The 24039-nt window shown below is 35.3% G+C and overlaps 1 protein-coding gene across 3 annotated transcripts; it reads right to left on the bottom strand.

Moving 5' to 3' along the window:
- Positions 1 to 511: 511 nt before the first annotated feature.
- LOC118041398 (piezo-type mechanosensitive ion channel homolog) lies at positions 512 to 23687 on the bottom strand. Of its 3 annotated transcripts, none has more exons than XM_035048714.2 (21): positions 23391 to 23687; positions 23150 to 23230; positions 22700 to 22859; positions 22455 to 22612; positions 21667 to 21823; positions 21332 to 21518; positions 19527 to 19642; positions 17218 to 17302; positions 16595 to 16810; positions 16330 to 16507; positions 13340 to 13465; positions 12985 to 13158; positions 12580 to 12813; positions 10503 to 12053; positions 7592 to 10077; positions 6718 to 7110; positions 5872 to 6030; positions 2253 to 2762; positions 1708 to 1852; positions 1466 to 1610; positions 512 to 1129 (listed from the first exon to the last, which is right to left on the bottom strand). In XM_035048714.2, exons 1-21 carry the CDS (start codon positions 23437 to 23439, stop codon positions 994 to 996), a joined length of 7446 nt encoding a protein of 2481 aa, XP_034904605.1. In that variant the 5' UTR covers positions 23440 to 23687; the 3' UTR covers positions 512 to 993. The 3 variants fall into 3 exon arrangements, with proteins under 3 accessions (XP_034904605.1, XP_073260384.1, XP_034904604.1); XM_073404283.1 differs by having other exon boundaries at positions 12580 to 12708; positions 13340 to 13468; XM_035048713.2 differs by having other exon boundaries at positions 13340 to 13468.
- Between the last annotated feature and the right edge of the window lie 352 nt (positions 23688 to 24039).

A 24039-nucleotide genomic window follows, 5' to 3' on the forward strand; every position in this document is an offset into this window, starting at 1 on the left:
TTAGTTTTCCCTTTGGAGAAACCTGGGATCATGGATCATACAGCTTGCCATTGTCAAGGAAGTTAGCAATGCGATTGCATCAGGAGGTTGGTCTAGCGGCACAACAAGAGTGTCAGCTTCTTGATGGTCGATTTCAGCAAGGTTTATCATTTCAAATTGGGAAATAACTCCAGTGTCATGAATGGTCTGGTTATGCATGTTTTGAAAGCTTGTGGCAGGTCAATGTGAATTTCTGATATTGTAGTTTCTCACCATCAATACTGATAATTGACCATAGCGCGTATTTTTTTTTTTTTAAAATAAAAACTGCACTGTATAATCCTCGTGTTAGATTGGAGAGATGGAGCCTGGGTTGAAAAGCTATCCCTTAAGTGTGACCAGCCATAGCAGAAAAATTCTAGAAAAATTATGATGGGCATTAAAGACAAACAAATCATGGATTTCAACTCTTGGTACGCGTGCGAGTGGGTGCATTATTCTAGCCAAACAAAGAAAAATTCAAAGCCCACAGTTGGCACGACGCATTGGGATTTCTTATTAGGATTCAATTATTCAATTCATTTAGAACTTAGTTTAGAGTTTAGAATTTGAACTAGAAATATGTTCTAAAAATTGCAAGAATTAATCCATACATTGAGAATACGGTTGGTGTGCACTGCTCAACACCCAGAAAAGTTCTGTACACGAATTTGGGTGGATTGAAAACCCTATATATAAATAGCAGGAAAAATTTCTATTCGACTCCGTAACGTTCATTTGGAAGTCGTGCTGCCCTCACATTGGCCACGCGGCGAGAGAAATCATAAAATATGAAGGTGCTGCGCTGGAATTATAAACAGAGGCAAAACTCACAATAAGACCTTATCAAGATTGACGCGGTGAATCCTCTGCAAAAATGATAGTACGGAGTTTCACATGAAAGCATCGAGAGGAATCACTATCCATTCATGGTCTTGAGAAACTTGATGCTGGTCAAAACATTACTTGTCGGTGCTAGTCTGGTTTGGTGTACTCCAGAAGCATATGTGGCGACCTGTAAATCTTTACGAGTGTCCAGTAAAGAAGCTCTTCAACTCCTAGCTCACCCTCTGCTCTCGCAGCATAAATGTCCTCACAAATGGCTATCAACCTACATCAAATCAGGTAATGATTTTTACGAAGGGTAATGCTATATGTATAGATAGATGTTACTAAGATTTTTCACAAGGTGATAGGTAGTATTTTTATGCCAGACTAATCAATTAATGCTTTCATATACGACCCGTGTTGCCACATCTGTCTTAAGCCCTTCTAGCAACAATGGTTTGCATGCAAATGATTTTTCTAATAAAAAAGCAAATGAAGTTCTATCCTATTAAGCATTTTAGGAAAGGAAATCATTTTTTTCATTACATTTTCTTTTGAACTGAGCATCCTTTTTCAGAAAGTCAATCCATAAGAACAGAGATGCATGTTAGTTGGTTACCTGTCACAGGAAGGTAGATTCTCGTATGGTATTCTCATTCTTAAGTCTGAGCATTGGAGTCTAATAAAACGGCCCACGGCAAGCACAAAGGTTATGTAGAGACCCCAGATGCTGAACTTGCTGATGGTGTCACCAAGAATACCCTCTGCAGCAGCATTTGAGCATTAGTGCTGTCATGAAAGAAAAAGCCACACTATATTGTTGTATACATAAATGTCATAGAAATGCTTCTTTAAACTCACGTGGTGGTGTTTCCTCAGACATTACAATTGCCATAGGTCCTGTCGAACCTCCACAGCCATGGATATCCGACAAATTAATATCACGGAATGACCACCAGTTAAAATCTGCACGATTTAAGACAAGGTCTGCACTAACTGCATCCACCTGAAATATTGACATTCAGTGATGTTCTAATAAATGTCCGTTCCAAAGGTTCATGAAACTTTATTTAGGACCTACCGGTCATATGTCTAGACTACCTCATTTAAGACCAATTCATAGTCAACTATCGGTTTTCCTAACTGAAAAATTCATAGCACAATATATTATGATATAAATAATCATTCAATCTATTTAATAGGCTTTAACAGTACTTAATGAAAACACAACAATTTTGATATAAATATGCATATATTTATGAATGGCAAATATGCAAATGCAGAAAGTAATCTTATAATAGACAATATGAAAGCATCATGAGACTAAGAAACAGTGTATAGTAAGTAGCACATCACAAGTTTGTTAGAATCAATGAAGACAAGTATTTAGATAAAGTGTTGATTACCTCTTGCTCAAAAGATCTGACTTCACCAGAACCAGTAACACGTAAGTGTTTTGCATATAGATTATATATCCTAAAGCTGTTTGTAGAACCATTAAGAACTTTCTGTATGTCTGATTGTTTTGGAAGATCTGGAGGACTGACAATTTTCTCATATTTCACAACTTCCTTTCCTTTCGGCCTATCCCTGGTAAGTACCCAAGTAAAAATAATATCCATATCCATATCCCGGTCAAGGGACTGGATAAATCTCATCTGAACCACATTTGGAACAAGCCACAGGACACTTGCATCTGCTTGGCAGCATATGAGCTGGATATCATTCTTATTATACGTATCAAAATAACCATGGGGATCCAGATCAAAATCAGAGTCGATGATATCCCATGGGAGCTTTTCACAAAGGGTAGTTTGATACAAGGTCAACCTTCCACCCACGGTCTTAATATCAACCTGAACACTTGCATCTTTGATGGGGTTTGCGATGTTGGTTGGATTACCACTGCTGTAGATCTGCAAGGATGAAATAAACAGTAGACTGATTATTAAGATGAACTAATTCTTTCACATAGAATTCAACAAAAGTTCAAGATATATACGTACATATAAGACACAAAAAAAATGTAAATTTAAATACATGTTTCAGTCTTCATAGAAATGGAGATTTTCAAATTAAAACAAAGATGATTTTCAAATTAAAACAAAGATGATCTGAATCCATCACAAGTCGCATTGACTCAAACTCCAGTACAGTTTCACAAGTCAACTAACTTGAGAGTTTCCATATGGCGGAGATAATTTTTTCCTTTTTAATATAAAATGATAATTTGTCACATATAATTTATTTTATTAATTCTCATTCCTTTTTGATACATAGAAATCATGAAGGTGGATCCATTCAAGCCTCGTCATGCATAGAAATCATGACATCTCCATTTCATGGAAATTCTGCCCTAGTTACCAAGCTAAAAAATTCCTTAGGGTACTCGTCATTAGTTAAGCTTCCTTGTATCAATTGCATGTGCACTTGTTGCTTGTATGATGGCACATAATAACCAGAACCAGCAATCTTCATATAAATTCAGAGAGTAACATAACATACTTGTTGAAATTTTTCCCTCCAGAATTTGGCTTCCCTTTTAGCCTAGCCTTTGCAAAATAAATCTTTCATTCAACACTAAAGTGATACCATGAAAATCAATCAAGAAATACATGAGGATTGCTTTCCCCATAAAAATCACTAGTATCAAGTTCAACATTTCTATTGACACCATTGACCATTCATCTTAAAATTTTCTTGATTGAGTTTGAGAAAATAAGGCTGCGCTTTTAGTTTTTCTGCCAAAGGATGAATCGACAAGCTGACAACAGATTGTATTTAGTAGGGCATTGACTAGCAAGGCTGGTTCTATGTTTGGAGAAGAGTTTGTTACTGTAACATGTGGTGATATGGTGGCTGATATAGTAAGTGATTTGGGAGGATCTACAGCTTGAATGGTGATGCAGTCAATCATCAAGAGTATATAAATTATAGTTATTCAACCTTTGATTTTATATATATTAGTATTTCCTATAAACAGTCCTTTTAGGAAATCATCTTACCTAAGAATATGAATACTACTGAGGAATCTTAGTATACTTATGAAATTAGAATATTAATTAAGAGCTGTTATTATCTATGGTTTCCAATTTCCTGACAGATTTTCTATTTCCTATTAATTTAGGAATATAAGAAATTTTGATGCCTATAAAATGAGCATCTGTTCTATGTAATATAAACACTTTGATACTGGAATCATGAGTACTTTGGTTTAGTTTAAGACTAGTCAATGGGCCCACGTGTGGTCGTTTACAATTTTTTTTAATTCTTTCATTTACTCAATTTTGAAATTTAAAATTAAATTCAATTGTTATTGATTTTGTGATTTAAAAAAAAAACATTAATAAGCATGTTGCAGTATTTAACATCACATGCGAATTTTATATATGTTACGAATATGTTTGATTTTGACCAGAAAAAAGAAAACAAAAATATAAAACAAACTTTCAATTAATTATTCATCTCACAAAAAAAATCTGATGAAGAGAGCTCATAATTGGCTTTTAAGTTCTGTAGAAGAAGGTGGGAATGACTTTGGAAGAGTACTCAAGCAATCGAATGAGATCAGGATTATTCCAATCAGAAAGAATGATGCTGAGAAAGAGGTTTAGAAATAAGGTAGTATTTCTAATAAATTTAGTTTCCCTAGGAAACCATCTTACTAAATAAGTCTATTTAGGCATCTTACTCAGGAATATATTAACACTATTTCAGAATCCTTTTTCTTTCCTGTACTTCTTTCTTGCTACAATAACCTGGGTTGCTACAATAAAAATCGTAATTTCCTTCTAAAATCCCTAAGTTTCCATACCTAGCTAAACATGAATTCTTTGGACACATCTTACATTCTCCAAAATCCAATAGGTTCACTTTCAGCAGGTCTGTTTCCTCCTTGAATTGTTGTAAAACTCTTCATAATCCTTCTCCAAACATGACACCTTTTTTTTCAAGAAAGTTGAAATTAATTTATGGGTCTTTTTGATTTTTCATAAGAAAAACTTTATTTTAATCGTTTCTTTTATTTTAAATGCATTTGACAAATATATAAAATAGAAACAAAAACTAATCAATTAAGCCTTGAATTTGATAGTGATGTCAGAATTGAAGGGTGCGTGTTGGTGTGTTTATTTTAGAATAAAAATTAAAAGTGACAAATTAAAATTATTAAAATATTGTCTAATTATTTTGTGTTAAGAATATATATATATATATATATATATATATATATATAACGAAAAAAAAAGAGAGCATTAAGAAAGAGAGTGCATAATGAGAGGGGAAAATAAATTTAAAGAGTTTTTGGGAAGCATAATTTGAGATGAAGGCTTGCACAAGTCTAGCCAACCTGTATGAGGCCAGATTAAAAAAACAAAATCCAAGAAGTAACAAAAGCTAATGATGCTTCATTTGTCTCATCATCACCCCAACCTTCTGATGATAGCGAAATCGGGGCTCATCAACAACTCCAAAGCATTGTATTTTTTGCACCAATTTCACCCAAAAATATCTCCAAACTTAAAAACTCATAAATATATTTGGAATCTTAAATCCATTTTAATTCATATGCTTAAACAACCAACATTCAAGTCAAATCTCAAAAAAACCTGAAACTTAGATCAATGATATATTTTGGTTCAGGTATCCAATAAATGATGGGGATATGGCCCAAATAATATGGCAATCAACTCCTTGCGAGTATGGGAAACATTTTCACGCAACCATCAATATTTGGACACTGGTTTTGTGAGTTTTGGCAGTGTTTCTGTTTCTTTTTTCCCTCACTCCTTGGTCGAACCAAAAGAGAGTCAAATGTGATTCGGAGCAAATGGCACTTTTCCTAAATTGCTGTTAATTAACAGTAAAGCATTGTAGAGAAATGCATATATATATATATATATATATATATATATCCTTTTCCCAAACTTCGAAAACTGAAACTACTTTAACAATATTGAATGCATTCATAGAAGTACTTGGCTTATGTGCCCTATATTAAAATAATTTCAGTGATTAGATTCTTACCAGCATAGGAGCCCAAATAACAAAGAGTAATATGAAAAATAGGCATATCCCACTGCAACATTTGGTCCATTTTGTTTGTTTCTCTCCTTGTTTGTGTTGAGCTCTATTCAAGACAGCATCACATTTGACAAGGTACAGACTTGCATTTATGTCCTCCAGCTAAGAGCAAAGCTATGAATCAGACTGAGCTAAACTTGCAAATTTCCAATCAAAATGATTCTAAGAAGGAAAAGACATCAACCAAATTAACAAGTAGTTGATTGCTTGTCAGTGACATGATGAAACAACTATAATCTATCAAATGGTAAATGAGAATGCTAGCTGATGCTACTTACCATAGAGTCATGCAGGTAATAGAAACTTCATATTTATTATTCATGGCAATTTTCTTTGATGTCTATAAATAGCATCCTAGCTAGTCATTCAAGACAGGCTATGAATTTGATTGACCAATAAATTGAGTTTTCACAGAATTGGTTTTCTTGGGGTTTATGTTAGTTTGTCATTCATCAATGGGTCCTACAAGGATCCCAACAAGTCTTCTCAGGGAGGTTTTCAACGTTATCTTGTTAAATGAGAGCATTTCATTAGAGCACTAAGCAGCAAGAAAAGATTCAACTTCGGCAAGAGACTCAGCATTAAATGAATTAGAAAGATTTCTCTTTCCAATTAATCTATTTGCACACAAAAAAGGGAAGAAAATAGCAAGAACCACAATGACGTTACGGTCTTCGTACTATTAGAGGCAGTTCATGAAATGATGAAGTTAATTAAGTAAAATTGGTGTTACTGCAATGCAAGACTTGACAAAAAAAAAAAAATACTAGAAAAAAAACCTAAGGTTACCTTCAGCCAATCATACATGGTTAGCGATGTTGTTGTGCACGACCAGTCCAGTACACACCTCAATTCATAAAGAAAGGGCAAAGCACGATAAAGTCTGTAGCAAAGATAATTGATTTGTGAAACTTTGCTGGTTAAAAACTGCCGATACAAGGTGCTTTTATGAGGAATCCCATGACGAATTTGTATGGCTTGTAGCGCTAGAGAAACTACTTTTGCAAGAAATATAGCACGAAGCGCTAGTCCTGCAGCATTTTGGGAATGTTCCAAGTGCCAAGCATACTTTGTAACTGAATATGTGAAGAGAATGAGGTTGAAAATATAGAAGATCAACTTTCCAGTGGCAAATGAACAGAGGTAAATTATGCGGTCCAGAACGATCAGGAAAAAGATGATCTGTATGAATAAAGCAGACAAAAGACTCAAAAACAGTTAGTAACCTTGATGAGATAGTACATAATGACTATAAAATCCCTATTAACTCTTAAAAAACTGAAAATTCCACCACCACACATCCTCACAGTTCACAAGTCAGTCCCTAAGAATGGGTCTCTGATTGATTTTTAAGATTCAGTAAGATAATATGATTTTTTTAATTCCAAGAAACCAAAACATATGCTGCCATAGGCACCCATTTCAAGGGAAAATAAGATAAATCATAAACTTGGCAAAATGGGAGAATGAGCTGTCATCAGAACTGCTGATTCAAGTTCAATTTTATGGTTCCTGTATATATTGACTCATTCATTTAGTCATTATTTAATCATCGAAATTCAAATTCAGATATACATTGGTAGTCTTCTGTGCTTGATCTTAATCCAAAACTTTAATTTAAACAAGACATGTCTAAGGAAATAAACAAGGAACAGAGACTTACCATCAAGATAAACACAAATTCTTTTGGAAACTGATCTTCAAGCTGATAAACATCAAGAAATTCACTTTTATTCTTTATCACAGATTGGTAGAAAATTGCAACTAAGAAGAAAACACTTAAATCTGCACCAAATATGTAGGCATAAAGATCAACTTCTCGTTTGCTTCCTCCAATCACAGAGACAATAGTGTATGGAAATCCAATTTCATTAACAAACCCAGCATGTTGAGCTTCCAGAATCTCCTTTGCTACATCAGCTGCTGGAGTTAGTGACTTGTACCATTCAGCTGAAGCACAGCTTGTCAAAGGGGAGGCATATTCCACCTCAAAAACAACCAAGGCCACATTTGGATTCTCTTGACTTCTTTCAATGCTTTGGACATGAACCCTACTAGAAAAAGGGCAAAGATTGGGGTTCTTTTCCTTGCATCTTTCATCATGAACCATTTTAAGCAATTGGTTTATTCCAGACTCTATTCTCTCTGGTTGAATTCCATCCTCTGGCCACAAGGGAACATCCATAGAAACCTGGACAAAATATGGAGGAGACTCTGCTCCTAGAATCAGTGATTTCCAGTACCTAAAGAAGCTTCTTATTTTTGATTTTACCATATTGGTCATTAGATGCAGCAAATCCTGTGCCCTATCACTCCAGCTATAGCTCACCAGAACCTCTTTTCTATGGAGAGAACTTCTACGGAACTTAATGTCGGCAGATGGAATCCATTCACCATCTTTTACAGTTATCGAGCTCTGCAGGAGGGTGAACAAGTAGACAAGAAAAAGAGGCCAGGAACTGATGACAAAGGATGATGTAATTTTATGTGCAGGAACTCCCAACTCACGAAGTAGGACTGGATCAATACTCATTTTGCAGTGCTGGATGATAATTTGGTAGATATACTGAACCATAATGTAAACCTCAGTGTACATTAGCATGATAACCCAGAAGATATAGCTCGGGCCAGTGTTTACACATAGAGCATACAAGAAGAGAGCAGCAAGGAACACCATAGAAAGCAAACTGAAGTTCCATAGAAAAACGAGAATAAAACAAGCATAGCACACAACATCATTATTTGATTGCATTTGGGACCATATATGACGGAAGATCCTTCCTATCTGCAAACTAGTAGCATCAGAACTCATATCAGACTGCAGAGAAGATGAACGGTCAAAACTCATGTGCTTAGTCTTCTGGCTCTCCATTTCATCATGCACCATATTTTCTGCAGAGGGCTGATTGATATCCAAATCTTCTGGTGAGATGTTTAAGAAGCTGACAAGGTTGTTAACTGCCTGATTTCCAATCGAATGTACCCGGGAAACACCATCACCTATCAGCTGTACAGCAGATATCAAGGGATTTTCCTTTGACTGGACCTTTGCTTTCTTGCCAGAATCAGAAAGTAAGCTATCAGTTGATTCCTGCATAATCTCCGTGATCTCACAAAGAGGAGGTTCTGCAGAATACTTTGGAGACACTTTTATTTCTAGACTTTCTGCATTCCAACTAGGAAATTCATGCACTTCAAAACGAAATATTGAATCATCTGTAATGATCTGCTCTTCTTTCCTGAGCGTTCCTTCACCTTTTCCTGGGCTCCCAGAATCTCTATCTGTAATACGAGAAGTACTCCTCCTCCTTCTCAGGCCATCACTATCAGGGGAACTGCTGCCACAAATAGTGGTTGAGTTCATGCCATGAAGCTGGATTTGAAGGTTAAGCATCTCAGATTTCATCTTCTCCACTTGCAGGTTACGCTGGCGTTTCTTCTCCTCAGATTCACGTATGTATAGTAACTGTGCTGTTTTCCATGCAGCTTTCTTCTCTTGCTCACGCACAATTGCGCCAATTTGCTCTGCTTCAAGATATCGTGCAACATAATCAAACTCGTTGGAGGAGAACATATATGACTGAAGGGAAACCAGCATAAATATGATGATCTCCACAAGCGCAGATCTTGCAGTAATCCGAAACCCATAGTCATACTTGTAAAATCCGATCATTTCATATATGTATTCTATAGTCTCAAAGTTCCCAGAACTAAATACTCCTACAAAAGGAGATTGATAGGCCAGAGAAAGAACAATTAGAGCAAAGTTATATATGCGCAAGAATCTGAAAACCTTGTTCTTCTTCTTCAGTATTACAAGTCTCATCCGAAAGAAAACTAGAGCAAACGCAAGATAACCAAGGTGCAGAATGTCATACTCAAGAGTTCCAGTAATCAAAATCAAGCAGAGCACAAGATCCAGGAGATGGCAATAGCAGTAAAGCCTCAGGTAGTCTAGAAAAGTCCACATGCTTTTAGTCTCAAATGAGAGATCCTTCCAAACAAAGGTATTTTTACTTTGAGACATCTTTTGACGATACATTGATGAACCTGTTAAACTGGACAGGTTATCAGCACGGAGTTTAAAGCAAGCAATCATGAAGACTGAAAAATAGCTGATAAGCATGCGTGGATCATCCACAACAAGTCCTACATAAAAAGTAGAACATAAAATTAAAAAAGATGAGGAGAAAGAGATGAGAGACAGGGAAAAGTAGAACATTCCCTGAACATTAGACAAACTTGAAAAACACAAACAGAAAGTTAAATTCAATGATACAGAAAAAAAGAAAAAAAAGGATATTGAATTTTATTTTATGTATGAAACATCATTACTAACACTCCAATAAACAGAAGAAGATCAGTGCAGAGTCACAGAAAAGAGTGAATAATTAATTTCTGAACAAATAATGACCTTTCTGACATTAATATGCAGATGGGAATTATATATATATACATATATTATTTGTCTACCAATCTATATATATATATATATATATATATATATATATATATTAGGTGGGTGAAGTGAAGTTTGTTAAGGAACAATCTTAACATGTGTAAAAGAGTAATACCAATCCAACAATTCTTGCAATATTGGAAATACAGAGCAGAACTTTCCCAGCAATCATGGCAGTGCACATCTGTCTCACTTGGGATATGTTGATTTGAAGGAACCATGGTCTTCCAGATAGCAAAATACTCAAGGATGAGAATCGAAGCAAACAAAAAGACAAATACAGGCCATAGTTTCCGTATAATGCGCCGTTTTAAGAGAATACAAGCAACAAGTAATGCAACATATAGCATAGAGATGGCATTCAACAATGCAAAACTGGCAAGAAGCAACGCAATCATGTTTATCTCAAGGCCAAAGAGGTTAAAGATGTTTTCTATCCAGAACTTCAAATATACTTTTAAGACAGTCTTCTGTGTTTCGAGTCTTTCCTTTTTCAATGAAAGAATCCCCTTCTTATTCCACTTATGACTTTCTTTGGTGCTTCCCCAGATATATCCAAATGAAAATTTACTGGTGCCACTACCCTCAGAGCCCCCTGTTTTGTTGGACACCAGATCAGGTGCTTGAGTGAGACCAGCAGTGATTGATGGCAACGAGTTGCTAATGAATCCCTCTCCTTTTACAGATGGTATGCTATGATTTGGAGGTGGTTTATTTTCATCATTTACCATGGAACCATTCATGAAGGCATCTTCATCTGAGACAAACAATGGACAAGGCTCTTCCCACTTTCCTTTATTTTGACAAATACTTGGCATCTTATCTAACCAACGGAAGACATTGTACTGAAGTGTGCAAGCAGCAATCACCAGCACTTTTGCCCTCAAGCCAGATTCAAGGCCCCAAAAACCTGGCTTGTATGCACGGAAACCCAAGAAAAGGGACAGCTCAGAGTGCTTTTGTCCAGGAAACATTCCAACTTGTTTACCCCACATCTGAAACAGATACTCAGTTGTCACTAGAATTCCCGTGTACAATAGAAATGATTTGGATGGGATCCGAGAAGCTTTAGGTAAAGTTGAACAGGCAACAAGGCCAAGTAAATATACAAACCCAAAAGCACTGATTGGAGATAAAGAAGCATAAAATAATGCAATAAACAAGATCTTCTGGCTATGCCAGATCAGAAATCGTTTGATAAACCCAAATACTCCAGAATCCAATGGATCAGGATCATGCAGCCTATTATACTTGCTCTGTCTCCTCTCATAGCTATAAAGTTGCATCACTATTAAAACTGCTAAAGACTCCCATATATTTTTCAATGATGAAGCTTTTGAGTTGTAGCCCAAATAAAAAAGTAGATCTATTAAGCTGGACAGCCATGTCTCAAAGCTGGGGAAACAGCTCAAACTATAGATGAAGACAAACACCATGACTGCATATGCTTTTAAGGGAAACCACAAACGCCTTTTCGTTTTCTCAACAAGTTGCCTTCCAATTATCCACACAAGAAGAAGGAAAATATACCCAAATGATATATAATTGGGTTTTACAAGGTACACTGTGAGGAGAATAGTCAGAAAAGCAATGTAGGTTCCGCATGATCGATAAGTAGTGAGAAACTTCTGCCCAATTGCACCAAGGAACAATGCTATCCTACTCTCTGAAAGCAGAAAAGAGAAATTAGTTTCAAATACATGGTAGTATCCACAACAAGTACCTACAAATTTGTAGTGAATTTCAGCATCACTCTCGTTTAGAAATTCTGTGCCAAAAGTTAAACAAATAATTTGATTATTGTCTAGGATATGATAAGAGAATTAATGTGAGGGTTGTAACCAGTCCTAAAATAATCTAATACTTTGACTGATCTAAATAATTTGATAAAAAAAATACCATGGAGCTGCACAAGACTTTCTATTTTTAATCACACAGGAAATGAACTTTTTATTCAAAATACTATATTCATTAACAAATTCCAATAAGATGGAACAGTATGAAAAAACATGTATTATAGAAGAAATAGCTATTTTAAAAGAAATATCACAATAACCTCGTATTTTAAATTTGGTCAGATAAACAGTTCTGTATTTGGGAGTGTTTGTTTGAAGACCAAGCATATGGACCTTCCGATTAGAGTAACCAAATAGCAAAGTCATTCAAATTAATGGAGACATGGATGAATATACCATATGAAGATTTATCATGTCCATATCTGGTGGTTGAGGAGGCATACACAGACAAGAGGACTGATTTGTTCAGGCCAGCTTTCAAGATGCTAAATCCAATAGGGGCGCTAGGGGTATGCTGTACAATTGCTGAGAAAGAAAATAACATCTCAAAACCATGGTTATGAATGGCACAGAAGCAAGCAAGGAGAGCTATTTTCAAGAAATCCCAGGAACTGTGATGTTTAAGAAGTCCTGCACAAATAACACAAGGATTGGTTCCATATAAAGTTTTCCCCTTTTCTGATAAAATTTGAAAAAATGACATGTCAACTATATGTCACAACTCTGGGAACCTCTGTATCAACATACATGGTATTAAGAACATAAACACTCCAAATTGAACCTGTTAAAGACAATGCCCACCTAACTGCAGCAAAACTTCCATTGTTAAGGAGCCCTTTCGCTCCAAAGCATGAGAGATTAGATTAATCTCAAGAATGTACAGCATGGCAAAGTGAACTTCGCACAGAAGAATCAATGGCTGGCGGATTTTTCTGCTGATATTGTGGCTCAGAAGATATATCAAGAAAAAAATCACTGAACCACAAGTCATAACAAAACACCAATTAGTCAGCTCTATCAAGCTCATGTTTATGTCACTCACTTATATGCAACATGTGTTGAAAAAATTCTTATGCCAGAAGTCAATTACACAAATTAACAGCAAAGCAGACTGACTTTTTTATTTTTTAAGGAAAAAGAAAAAGGAAAAACATACAATATACAGCATGGATGATTCCAGGTTTCATGGCAATGAGGAAGATCAGCACCAGCATGATAGCCCGAGAACATTTTCGTAGTCCCCATGCAATTGTGGCCACAATCAATACCTTGGTGTCTTCTTCTGCTGCAATTAAGGAATAAGAAAGTACAATTATATAGATGGTGTAATCCTGATCAGTTATATTTACTAAATTAAGACCTGGGGAGAATAGAAATGGGAAAGAGAGATTTGTTGAATAGGCCATTTCAGAGTAATGGATGTCAAAATAAAATTCTGAGGGAACTATCTGATTTACTAGCAGTAAATCAAAAGACAAGTAATCACAAGAACCTCAGAACCAATGAATACACCTTATATCACTATCACAGTAATTGAAACTCAATATAGAACTTGTTCTGCAGTTTCGTATAAGCTCAAAACAGATTTATACAAGAAATTGAACTTAGAATCTCTTTGAAGCTAGTAATGATTAAAAAAAGAAGGTGAGATTTCATTAATAAGATTTTTCAAGGAGAAAAGGTAGCTGACCTGATATGTGAACTTGTAGAAATAAGAAAACAACAATGATATTAGAGTTGCATCAAATATAACAGTATGAAATTGCAATCTTATTGAGACTTGAACTGTGTCCAGAAATCAACATTTCATTCTCATCTTTTACAATAATGGACCATTCATTGTTTTGGAAGTATCCAACTAGACTGTTAGATGAAATTAGAGCAAGGCTGCTAGAATTCAGATAAGCAGGACTTCTGAACCTAGAATTTCTGGGTAAAGCTAAGACTACAAGAAGTAGAGATACGATTAAAAAAACTAGGTGAAAATTGATAGCTGACAAGTTCCAAGAAATTGGGCAAGTTTCCCCTCTAGATCAATAAACTTGTGGAAGAACAGATTATGAGAACATTTAACAGGAAAATTCAGGTGATGATTGAAATAATATGCTAACAGAGATTGAAACTGTCTGACAAGACTCAATCATTTCCAATCAATTATTGTAAGTTGAAAAATAAATTCAGCTCATCCAGACATTTCTTATTGCTTTGCTTCTGAAGTTATTGGAGTTGCAAGAATAGGATTTGATTATCTAGTTTTATTTGATCATCCAAGGTTTCTCATCATTTTAAAAAATCATATTATGTTCTACATCATATTGGATGTTTTACTAGGAATCTAGTTATATTTTCTACTTAAATGGTTCTTCTATGGTTTTGTGATTCTATTCCTGTACAGTTTAGCTTTTTCCTTCTTAGAATAGCTTTGATACCTATATGAAGCATTCTAATAAGACATTAAGGACAAAGGTTAAGATATTGCTTGATCAAATAAATTGAGTTATCAGTGGTCAGTTCTCTTATATACTTACGAATTTTTTTTATTCATAGCTTGGTTCTACATCAGTTATACATCATTTATCAAATGTTAAAGCATGTCTGATATGACTAGATTTTTTAAATCAAGTTTTTCATTCACCAGCATCAACTCACCCACTTCTACCCCAATAAGCTAATCATCTTCTCAACCCTTATTTCATTCACAGATCTTATTAATAGATCTCAATTTGTTCATGTTGCCGATAAGAGTAAACACAATCAATCGCTCTTAGACAGTAATTGCAACATATATGATACTTCTCAAACATAACTAAAGTTGAGAAGTATGAAGATCATATTCAAGACTTAAATGTTAAATACAATATAACAAGCTGTAGAAAAACTTTACGGCTTGTTAATTATTAAAAGTAAAATCAGCATGGAGGAGAGCAAGTGGAAAAAATGTGCATATCTATACATGCTTGATTTTGCATTGCTCATGATTTTAGACGTTGCCCTCCGTTTTCTTTACAAACTGTGAATTTTATCTTATTTACTCTGATGGCACAATTTTCTTGTCACCATCATCTTTATTACCATGTTCAGTTATTATGCTTAGAGGAAACAACATGCTTCTTACGTGGAAACCACAATATTCATGATGCACCAATTAATCTGGCATGCAAGGGATTAATTAAGGATTTATGGCAAGATCATAGACTTAGATACAGATCAATGGCATGCGTTTTAGTTAAACCTAAATTATGGAACATATTATAGAGATTTAGCCTGGCAGGCTTTGAGAAGGACCCATCAAGAAGTCTTATACCTTCCTTGACCTTTCTTAATGGAATTAAATGTGTCCTCCTAGATACATCAAACTACTTAGCCACATCATAAGGAACACTTGGCAACATTTTCATAACGCTAGTGTTCCCTCCCTCATTATAACTACCCTTCATATCACACACAATGGAACTTTTTCCCTCATCCACACTCTCTTCCTAACTTCACACTTTCTCTTTCTTGCCTATCCTTCGCATATGGAGTGTGTCCTGACATTGGCATGCCAAAGTCCTAACGGGGATGTACCAACATGACCTTTGTAGTTACACTTACCCATCATGTTCAAACATTCCTCTCGGGGAGTGTTGACGGGTATTATTTAGCAATTACATCGCTAAGTTTATTAGGGCTTTTATGTAATATCATCTACTCCGACCCTTCTCATATGATCATGGGTGTAGAGTGAAAAGACAGTACATTTCACATCTTAATCCCTCACTTACATCCTTTCTTACGTGTTTTGGCATACAACTGATGTTAATCATGCCTTCTGGGATATACTGCCATTACACTCACCCTAAACTAAGGAATTTTTACCCTGCACTCCTAACTTGTCATGCACATCCTGCCACATTAAGCCTTCCAACTTGTCTCATGCCTCTTTCTAACCCATTATAAACAATACAACCTTGCCCCATGTATAAACAAATAACCCTCATACAACACCTTGTCTTGAATAATGATGCACACACTTGAGAGAGAGGGAGGGAGGGAGGGAGGGGAGGGGTCAATAATTTAAGCAGGAAGAAAAACTAACATACCTATATCATGACAAATAAAACAGAATAGTCAGTCAATTAATGTTAAAACAATGGGTTTCATTACCTTCTACAGTTGAGTTGTCAGTAGAAGATCCATTACCCTCATCAGACAGGTAGAGGAAAACAGAGTTGTTCACAAGATTACCCAGAGCAACCAAAATGCCTAGACAAAATTGTGCTAGCAAAAACAATCCAGGAAGGGGATAATGCCATAACCCAACCATGTCCCATATTTTCATATCCTGCATGCATGCCAAGTAATGACTTCACACCACTTAAATTCTCATTACAGCAAGCGACAACATGTTTACACTGAAAGTAAGGATTACCTTTCCAAGTTTCCAACTCAAGAGTGGAAAAGCTACATTGAAAATATATGTGCTAACTGCCCAAAAGAGTATGAAGACAAGAAGCAGCCCATTTAATCGATGCAAACGAAATACAGAAGGGAAGGCATAGACAATGTAGCCAACATATGCAAGTAATCCAAATGCACATATACTGGCAAAATGAAAACTCCAGTAGGAAAGGGCAAACAACGAGACCTGTCAATTCCAGCAACATGAGTCAATTAACATGGATTCAGAAGATAATACAACATTGTTCTTAGTAATCTGAAATAATTAAGCAACATTATCTACACCAGGGAATAATGAAGAAAAACATGTGCAGTTGTAGATTGAGCAGCAACAGGTGGGTTCAAGTGAACTTTTTCCAATGTTGCCGATGGAAATCAGCCAAAATTAACCGGAAACAATTCAGAATAAAATAATTTAACCTATTGGTATTAGTTTGAAGTGAATCAGAAAAATAATTGCCATATCCAATTCAATTTCAAGCAAAAATTATTAAGGGCCTTCATGCTTAAATTTTCCTTCCCCTAATAGTAGTATCATGGCAATGAAATGGACCAGTCTGGCAAGCAGGTGACATGTAGTTTACGAATATGTACCGGGAAACCATATGTGAAAAAGTTGATGCTGAAAGTCCGAAAAACTGCTCCCCTTAATAAAACATTAGTATGCCTGACACCAGATCTGCAAGTTACCATGAGTTCAGTACATTTGACACGAGCAAAGAAAATTTCTGCATGTCACTCAATACCCTATGCTCTGAGTTGGTTGTTTACACCATAAAGGCTGGTTTTATTCAGTCCAGACACATGCTTAAATTTTCAGGAACTCCAACAGCATAAACATGCATGAGAGAGAGGGAGAGGATGAAAAATTTCAGGATGTGCGAAAATTGTATTGCATTTCATAATAAGCTAAATTAAAAAAATTGCAGGGTTACAATGGAAGTGGACAGAAATCATCTTCCACTAGACATATCACATACTAGTATTTTATCATCAAACAAGACTTCTTCAAGTGTAAACTAATGGGTAAAACAACCTTAACAATTAACTGAAGAAAATGACAGTCTGTAAATTATGGTTAGTATCTAGTTTTGAATCAGATCACCTTTCCCACCAATACATTTTCTCCTGATTCGGGTTACAGGTGAAAACTATAACATATGGGCATATAGGCCCTAGAATTTATTGATCTGATAAAGAAGGAAAACCAACTAATTTGTCCTAATACTTCCAAGCTAGTCTTCGAATTGCATCTATTGTATTCCTAAAATTTAGTGAAACCACTAATTGTCAAAATTTAATAGATCAGAAGTACCAGCATGTGCCATTCAAATGACATAAGATAGTAAAATGTGAAACTAGGGGGGCATCTATTTGGCACACACTGCTCCCATCTGTTAAAGCTGTCACATTCAGTGGTAGAAAAGGGATTTATTAGAGATGTACAACAGTAAGGAAATATAACAGAAGCAATTTTATGATAATATATTATCTGGTTTTCCTCTGAGAAACATCACGCCAATTTAATGGACTTTTTAAGTCCAGGACCAGATCCTTTTTATGTAATGGGGTTATAGCATTGTGAAGGTTGACTGTGTTCACATCATTCAAGTGGGAAGACTATGGAATTAAACTTCATCCTTTGGATATACTTCAGTCTTATGAATCTAATACTTCAAGGTAGGCTTTTTTATTTACAGGGAGATAAGATTATACAGTTTGGTCTGTGGATGGGACTGGACCTTTCTCTCGCAAGACTTTTGTCTGTCATCTGTCACAAGACAATGATACCCGATTTTCTTTGGCCAATACAATTTGGAAAGCTAAAGTGCCTTCTAAAATTAAAGTATTCATTTGGATAATGGTACTCAACAAGACTAAGACCATTGATTTGTTGCAAATTAGAAGGTCCCACAAGGTCTTATCTCCTGATATTTGTGTTAAGCATCACCAAAATGGAGAATCTCAGTCATTGTTTTTACTTACATTTCCCTAAAACTTAGGATATGTGGCAAAAATTGTTTGATTTGGTAGTGAATCTTGTGTTACCTCAAGAAGTAGAAGAATTTTTATTGGTCTCTTCTGTGGGTTTTGGAAGGGAGAAAGATTGTAAGATTTCTTGGAGAAGTGTTGTTGGTGCAATTATTTGGTGCATTTGGATGTTGAGGAATGCAAGGATTTTAATAACCACTGCACATCGGAGCAGTTATTGAGGGTTACGATAATCTTCTAGGCTTCTTTGTCATGTCAAACTTAAGGAACTTTTGGAGGCACCTGAGCTAGCAGATATACAAAGGGATTGCTGTGCTTTGTTATTCTGAACTAGACAGTTATTTCTTTTTGCTGTTTTGGAGGATGTCTTATTCTCCAATTTTGTATTATCCATGTTGCTCGTTCTTCTATCTAATAAAAAAAAAAAATTCTTGAACTTCAAGAATTAACACAAAGTTTTCATCAGAATTTTAACCTGCACCCTAATGTTGATTGCCCCAAAATCCAGAACTGAGATTCCAAGGAAATTGTTGGAATGCAGAGAAGGAAAAGACAGACACGGCAAAGTCAGAAGAGCTGCACTCAGACTATTGTCAACAACAAACAAGTTCAGACACCTGTGTATGTAATCTTACACAATTAACCCTTAACCTTAGATACCAAATGTCAGAGTATAGATTGACCTTCTGTTTTTTTTACTTGTAAAAAATAATCATGGGAATTATATTGTAATGACCAGACACAAGAAAATCAAAAGGAGATTGCAATATGTAAAGCAGATCAAAGAGTGTTCCAAGTTTTACCTTGATTTGCGAAATAATCATGGGAATTATATTGTAATGACCAGACACAAGAAAATCAAAAGGAGATCGCAATAAGTAAAGCAGATCAAAGAGTGTTCCAAGTTTTACCTTGATTTGCGAATGAAAAATGAATGCCTCAAGGGAAGAAGTTGCTCTGTCAAATTACTTCCTCTCATAGACATAATGAAATCCATTTCCTCCAAATCACACTTGATGAAGGATAGCTGCATTAGAAAGCAGCAAAGGTTTAAAGCCAAACAACAGAGATAAAGTACAACAAAAAAGACCTTCTTTGCCACTAATTTAAACTCCTCATTGGAAATTGCAGAACAAATATATGCTGCAATAATTATGTGATGCATAGTTAATTGTTAGGCAAATTATGGTTCGCCAACAGTACAGAACTCACATCAATGGAATGCTCTTTACCAAATCATCCATTTTCCCATCAACATGGAGTTGCTTTAACTAAATTTGCCATCTCTTTTGTAAGGAAACGGGTAATCAAGAGGGAGCTTAATTTTGAATTTGAAAGCTTTTTTTTTGTTCAGCGTACATTCATGCCCCTTATTTGCTATTTGAAAGCTCTCCTTTCATTCAAAAACATGCCATATCCACTAATGTCGCTATCTTATTTTGCTTTAAAAAGGCATCTACCACATCACAGAGCTTCAAATCTTAAGCATATAGCCTTTCTCGAGAACAAAAGTAGTAATGTTTTCCCCTTTTTTTCTCAGGACAAGCAGACCATACTCGATCCTACCTAACTATCAAAACTTATGCACTGAAAATACTTTCTTTCCTTTTTATGGCGTCCTGTTAACACCATGTTCATGCTCTTGTTATTGACCTGTCCCCCTCTTAGTTTACCTATTCATTTTGTTGATTTTTTTCCCTAATATCCATAGAAGAGACCAAATTAACTCATTGCAGATAGGGCATACAACTAATAATGATGAGAAGTACTAATTACAAACTACTTATGGATTTAAAGCTATTTGTCTCAAGAACACCTTGGCGTGTTTAGATTTCAAACAAAATACAGAAATGTTTAGATCTAAGATGATAAATTTATCCAACCTATTTCACTCCATGAAGCATGGAGGCTGAAAATCATGTCAAAGACAAAACATGAATGGTGCAAACATCCCTCAAAGGCTAAACATGAAGTAAGAAAAAAAAAGAGAAAATGGCTATGCCTTTTGCACAAATTTAAAGCCAAATGGCATTTTCGTAGATGCAAAGTATATTTTTTTTTAATTGTTAGAAATTTAGAGGACAAGTAATTAGACTAACAAGTGCCCGAATAACGTCACCCACCAAACAGAGTCAAGGAGCAATGCAATCAGATTCTCCTCTTTAATACCTTCATGGGAAAATATATCTACTTCAGCTGCATGGAGACAGACAGCAACCAGAAAGCACAAGTTTTTATGCATCCTAAAAAAAACCACATGCTATTTCTGGAAAACCAGAGGAGAAACCCAGACTAAGAGTGATGACAAGCACTAGGGAGCATCTTCAGTAGGAAGAAGTGAATAGGGACACCCATTACTATAAACGTTGAAAGGCATGAGATGATTATCTACAATAGAACACTCTCCCTAAGTATTCTAGAGAGAAGGATGAGTATCTAGTCTAATTTACTTCTCCATATTCTCACTCTAAGCTTTGTTTATCCAAAGCTAAAAGTATTAATCGAACAAAATAAGTACCTGGAAATGCATTTACAATTTCTAAGATCTAGTGAAAGCTGCAATTAGTTAACTTGTTTCCTGAAGTAGGGTAAATATAAAATGGAGGATTTGCAAGACCTCAACTCTAGATATGAGGAACTCAATTTATTTCCCACTTCTAACATCAAATCTTATACTGATTTAAACAGAGTAGAGCTTATGATAACAGATACCTACCATTATGTAAAATAGTACAAGAGAAAGACCAGAACAAATTTCAGGCCACTCGGATTTTCCAGATATTTTGAACAAGCCAATAAAATCAGCTATCCACTGATGTGTACTGAGGAACTCTATAGGAAGCTGATAGGTATAAAGCAGTATAATGTTAACGCTTGCATACAGTTGAAGAGGCCTCCACCACCTTCAAGACATGCAATCAAACAAAGTCACATGAAGAAGTAACAATTGATCTACACAAATTTGTCGCACGTGTCTGTGGGTGTTTGTGATAAAGAAGGGGGGTGAGAGAAAAGAGACACTCTAGTGGAAGGTTATGTATCCATAGAAACCTGAAAAGTCCAAGAAAGTTGCTTGTTAGAGACCAGTCCACGAGGCCTGCACAGCTGGCAATAAAAAATGGTAGAGAAAGCCATGAGGGATGGCTTATCCCCACTCCAAGTTGAATTGCGGGCAACAGCAAACAAGAAGCAACCCTAAGATGTGAGCCTTCAATGAAGAAAAACATAAACAATTACAAATCAGTACCTACATCCTTTTTTCAACAAATCAAACCACTTTTAACCAAACAAACACAAAATAGGAGTTTGGAATTTCAATGTTTTGCTCCAATACAAAGAATAGTGTGTTAAAAAGCAAAAAAGAAAACTATCCATGATTTCCCAGACCAGTTCAGTACAATATCTGCCTCCAACATAAAGTTTTAAAACCTCATTTAAAATCTATCCATTATTTGACCTATTCATTCAAGGTTTTAATGAATGGTTGCCCGGAAAAATTTAAAACCTCAATGTCTAAAGAAAATCCTTAAAGGCACAAAAGAACTAAAGCAAAAACCTCCGAGGAGAAAGAGAGGTGCATACCCATCAAATGAAACTCTATTGGTGGTCAGATTAATGAGACCATGATAATGCACTCTTGCATATCCAATTCACAAATGGTGTTCAAATGATAATGCTGAGTTTCTATTTAGAATGTTTATTAGTGAAATAAATGAAAATTAAGTTGTTACAAATGCAAATTCAACCAATAAGAACGATTATAACAGGCATACCATACATTTTAAGAGGGAGAGCAATTAAACGGATATAACTTGGAGCTTTGTTAGCTACTTACAGACCTAAATGTTCAAGAAGGTTTAAGAAATGACCCCAGCAGGAATCTCGCCATGGAACCAGACCAAATCTGCTCCCATATATATCAACTAAAGCAACAAAAACCGCTAATAGTTGTATAACCAAGAAGTAAATTACAAGTGGTGATTTCCAGGAATGGATTCTGCAAAGTTATATCAAGAGAAAACCTCAATTCAAGTGGATGAGATAAGGGGACGAAAGAAACAAACAGAAAAAATCCAATGCTTACATCATAAAACCAGTTAAATGGGCCCACCAAGCATCTGCTCCACTCCATTCATCTCCCAGAATTGCCCAGATGACAAGATACACTGCTTGAGAAAGAATGACTACTAGGGAAAAGATAATAATGAGCCACAATAAAAAAAGTCGCCGTTGAAAATGAAAACCTGTCAGAACAGAATGTTGTGTTATTAGGATAAAGCTCGATGAAATGGGGCATAAAGAGAACTCCTGCCGGCAATACCAGGTGTAAATGAGGTTCAGCTATTTTGCAAGTAAAACATGTACTAGTGTTATCTAAAAATTTCTGTTTCTTTTTAAAAAATCAATTTACGATTGCTCATGACTAATATTAACATGTATGTAATTGCTCACGAAAGCGCTAGACAATCAAGAACACCTTGCCAATGCCACACAGTGTAAAGGCAAATTCTTACTGAAGTTCTTAAAGGCTCACCTATTTTTGGTGCAGCGTACTGAATAAGAAGGAAAGCTATTAAATCAACAAGAGAAATCAAACTCCAATTGATCAAAGAAGCTGCAAGAAAAGAGGGGCAAAAAGTTTAAGATTTAAAACCCGCCAAGAAAATGAATTTCCCATGGGAGAGAAAGCAGCTTCTAAGCTGCAGCTGATAAATGGTTCTAATCTTGAAGTTAGTTATTCCAAAAAAAAACAAACGTATGGATGAAGAATATACATGTTAAGAGCAGGAATGGCAAGACAAATCCAACAAGAAAATTCCCCATTGTTTGCCAGCAGAATCACATTGGTCTCCTTGCCTTCTTATCGAAATTATCCGATTCGAAAAAATCACAAGAAACCCATTAATTGTATTGGATGCCAAAGGTTGCTTGCTAGCTTCCGTCACTTGGCCCGGCTGTTTGTAGAAGGAGACTAGGAGGGGCAGACCGGACGAGGAGGTTTTCCAACATCAAGGACAAGATCTTAAGTTTGTTCGCTTTTACATTTTACAATCCTTTTACCTACTGGTCAATACAGTTTTATAAATGTGATACGAGATGTCTTAACTTTTTCGATTTCTCAAATTAGGTGTCTCGACTCTTATCTTTATATATTAAAATAATATTTTAAAAAAAAACATATATTTTTAAATTATATTAAAAAAATTCAAAAACAAGACAATTTAGTTTTTTTTATTTCATATTAATTTTTTTTGTGTATTTATATTTTTTTAATATGCAAATATCAAAAATAAATTTTAAAAAATAAAAATATTATTTTAATATATTTTTAAATAAAATATCTCAATTACTCTTCAAGTTTTTTTTGTTTTTTCAATTAAAAAGCATATTTTAGAGTTAATTGGATATAAAAATGGATGGAGG

The sequence above is a fragment of the Populus alba genome, chromosome 14, assembly GCF_005239225.2.
Source record: "Populus alba chromosome 14, ASM523922v2, whole genome shotgun sequence".
In the NCBI taxonomy this organism is placed as follows: domain Eukaryota; kingdom Viridiplantae; phylum Streptophyta; class Magnoliopsida; order Malpighiales; family Salicaceae; genus Populus; species Populus alba.

Coding starts and splice junctions, on each gene's coding strand:
- LOC118041398 (XM_035048713.2), bottom strand. CDS start 23,439: ATGGGGAATTTTCTTGTTGGATTTGTCTTGCCATTCCTGCTCTTAACA. Junction 22,613..22,699: donor CATTTAACTGGTTTTATGAT/GTAAGCATTGGA, acceptor ATAACTTTGCAG/AATCCATTCCTGGAAATCAC. Junction 13,159..13,339: donor AATCATCCATGCTGTATATT/GTATGTTTTTCC, acceptor CTTGTGGTTCAG/TGATTTTTTTCTTGATATAT.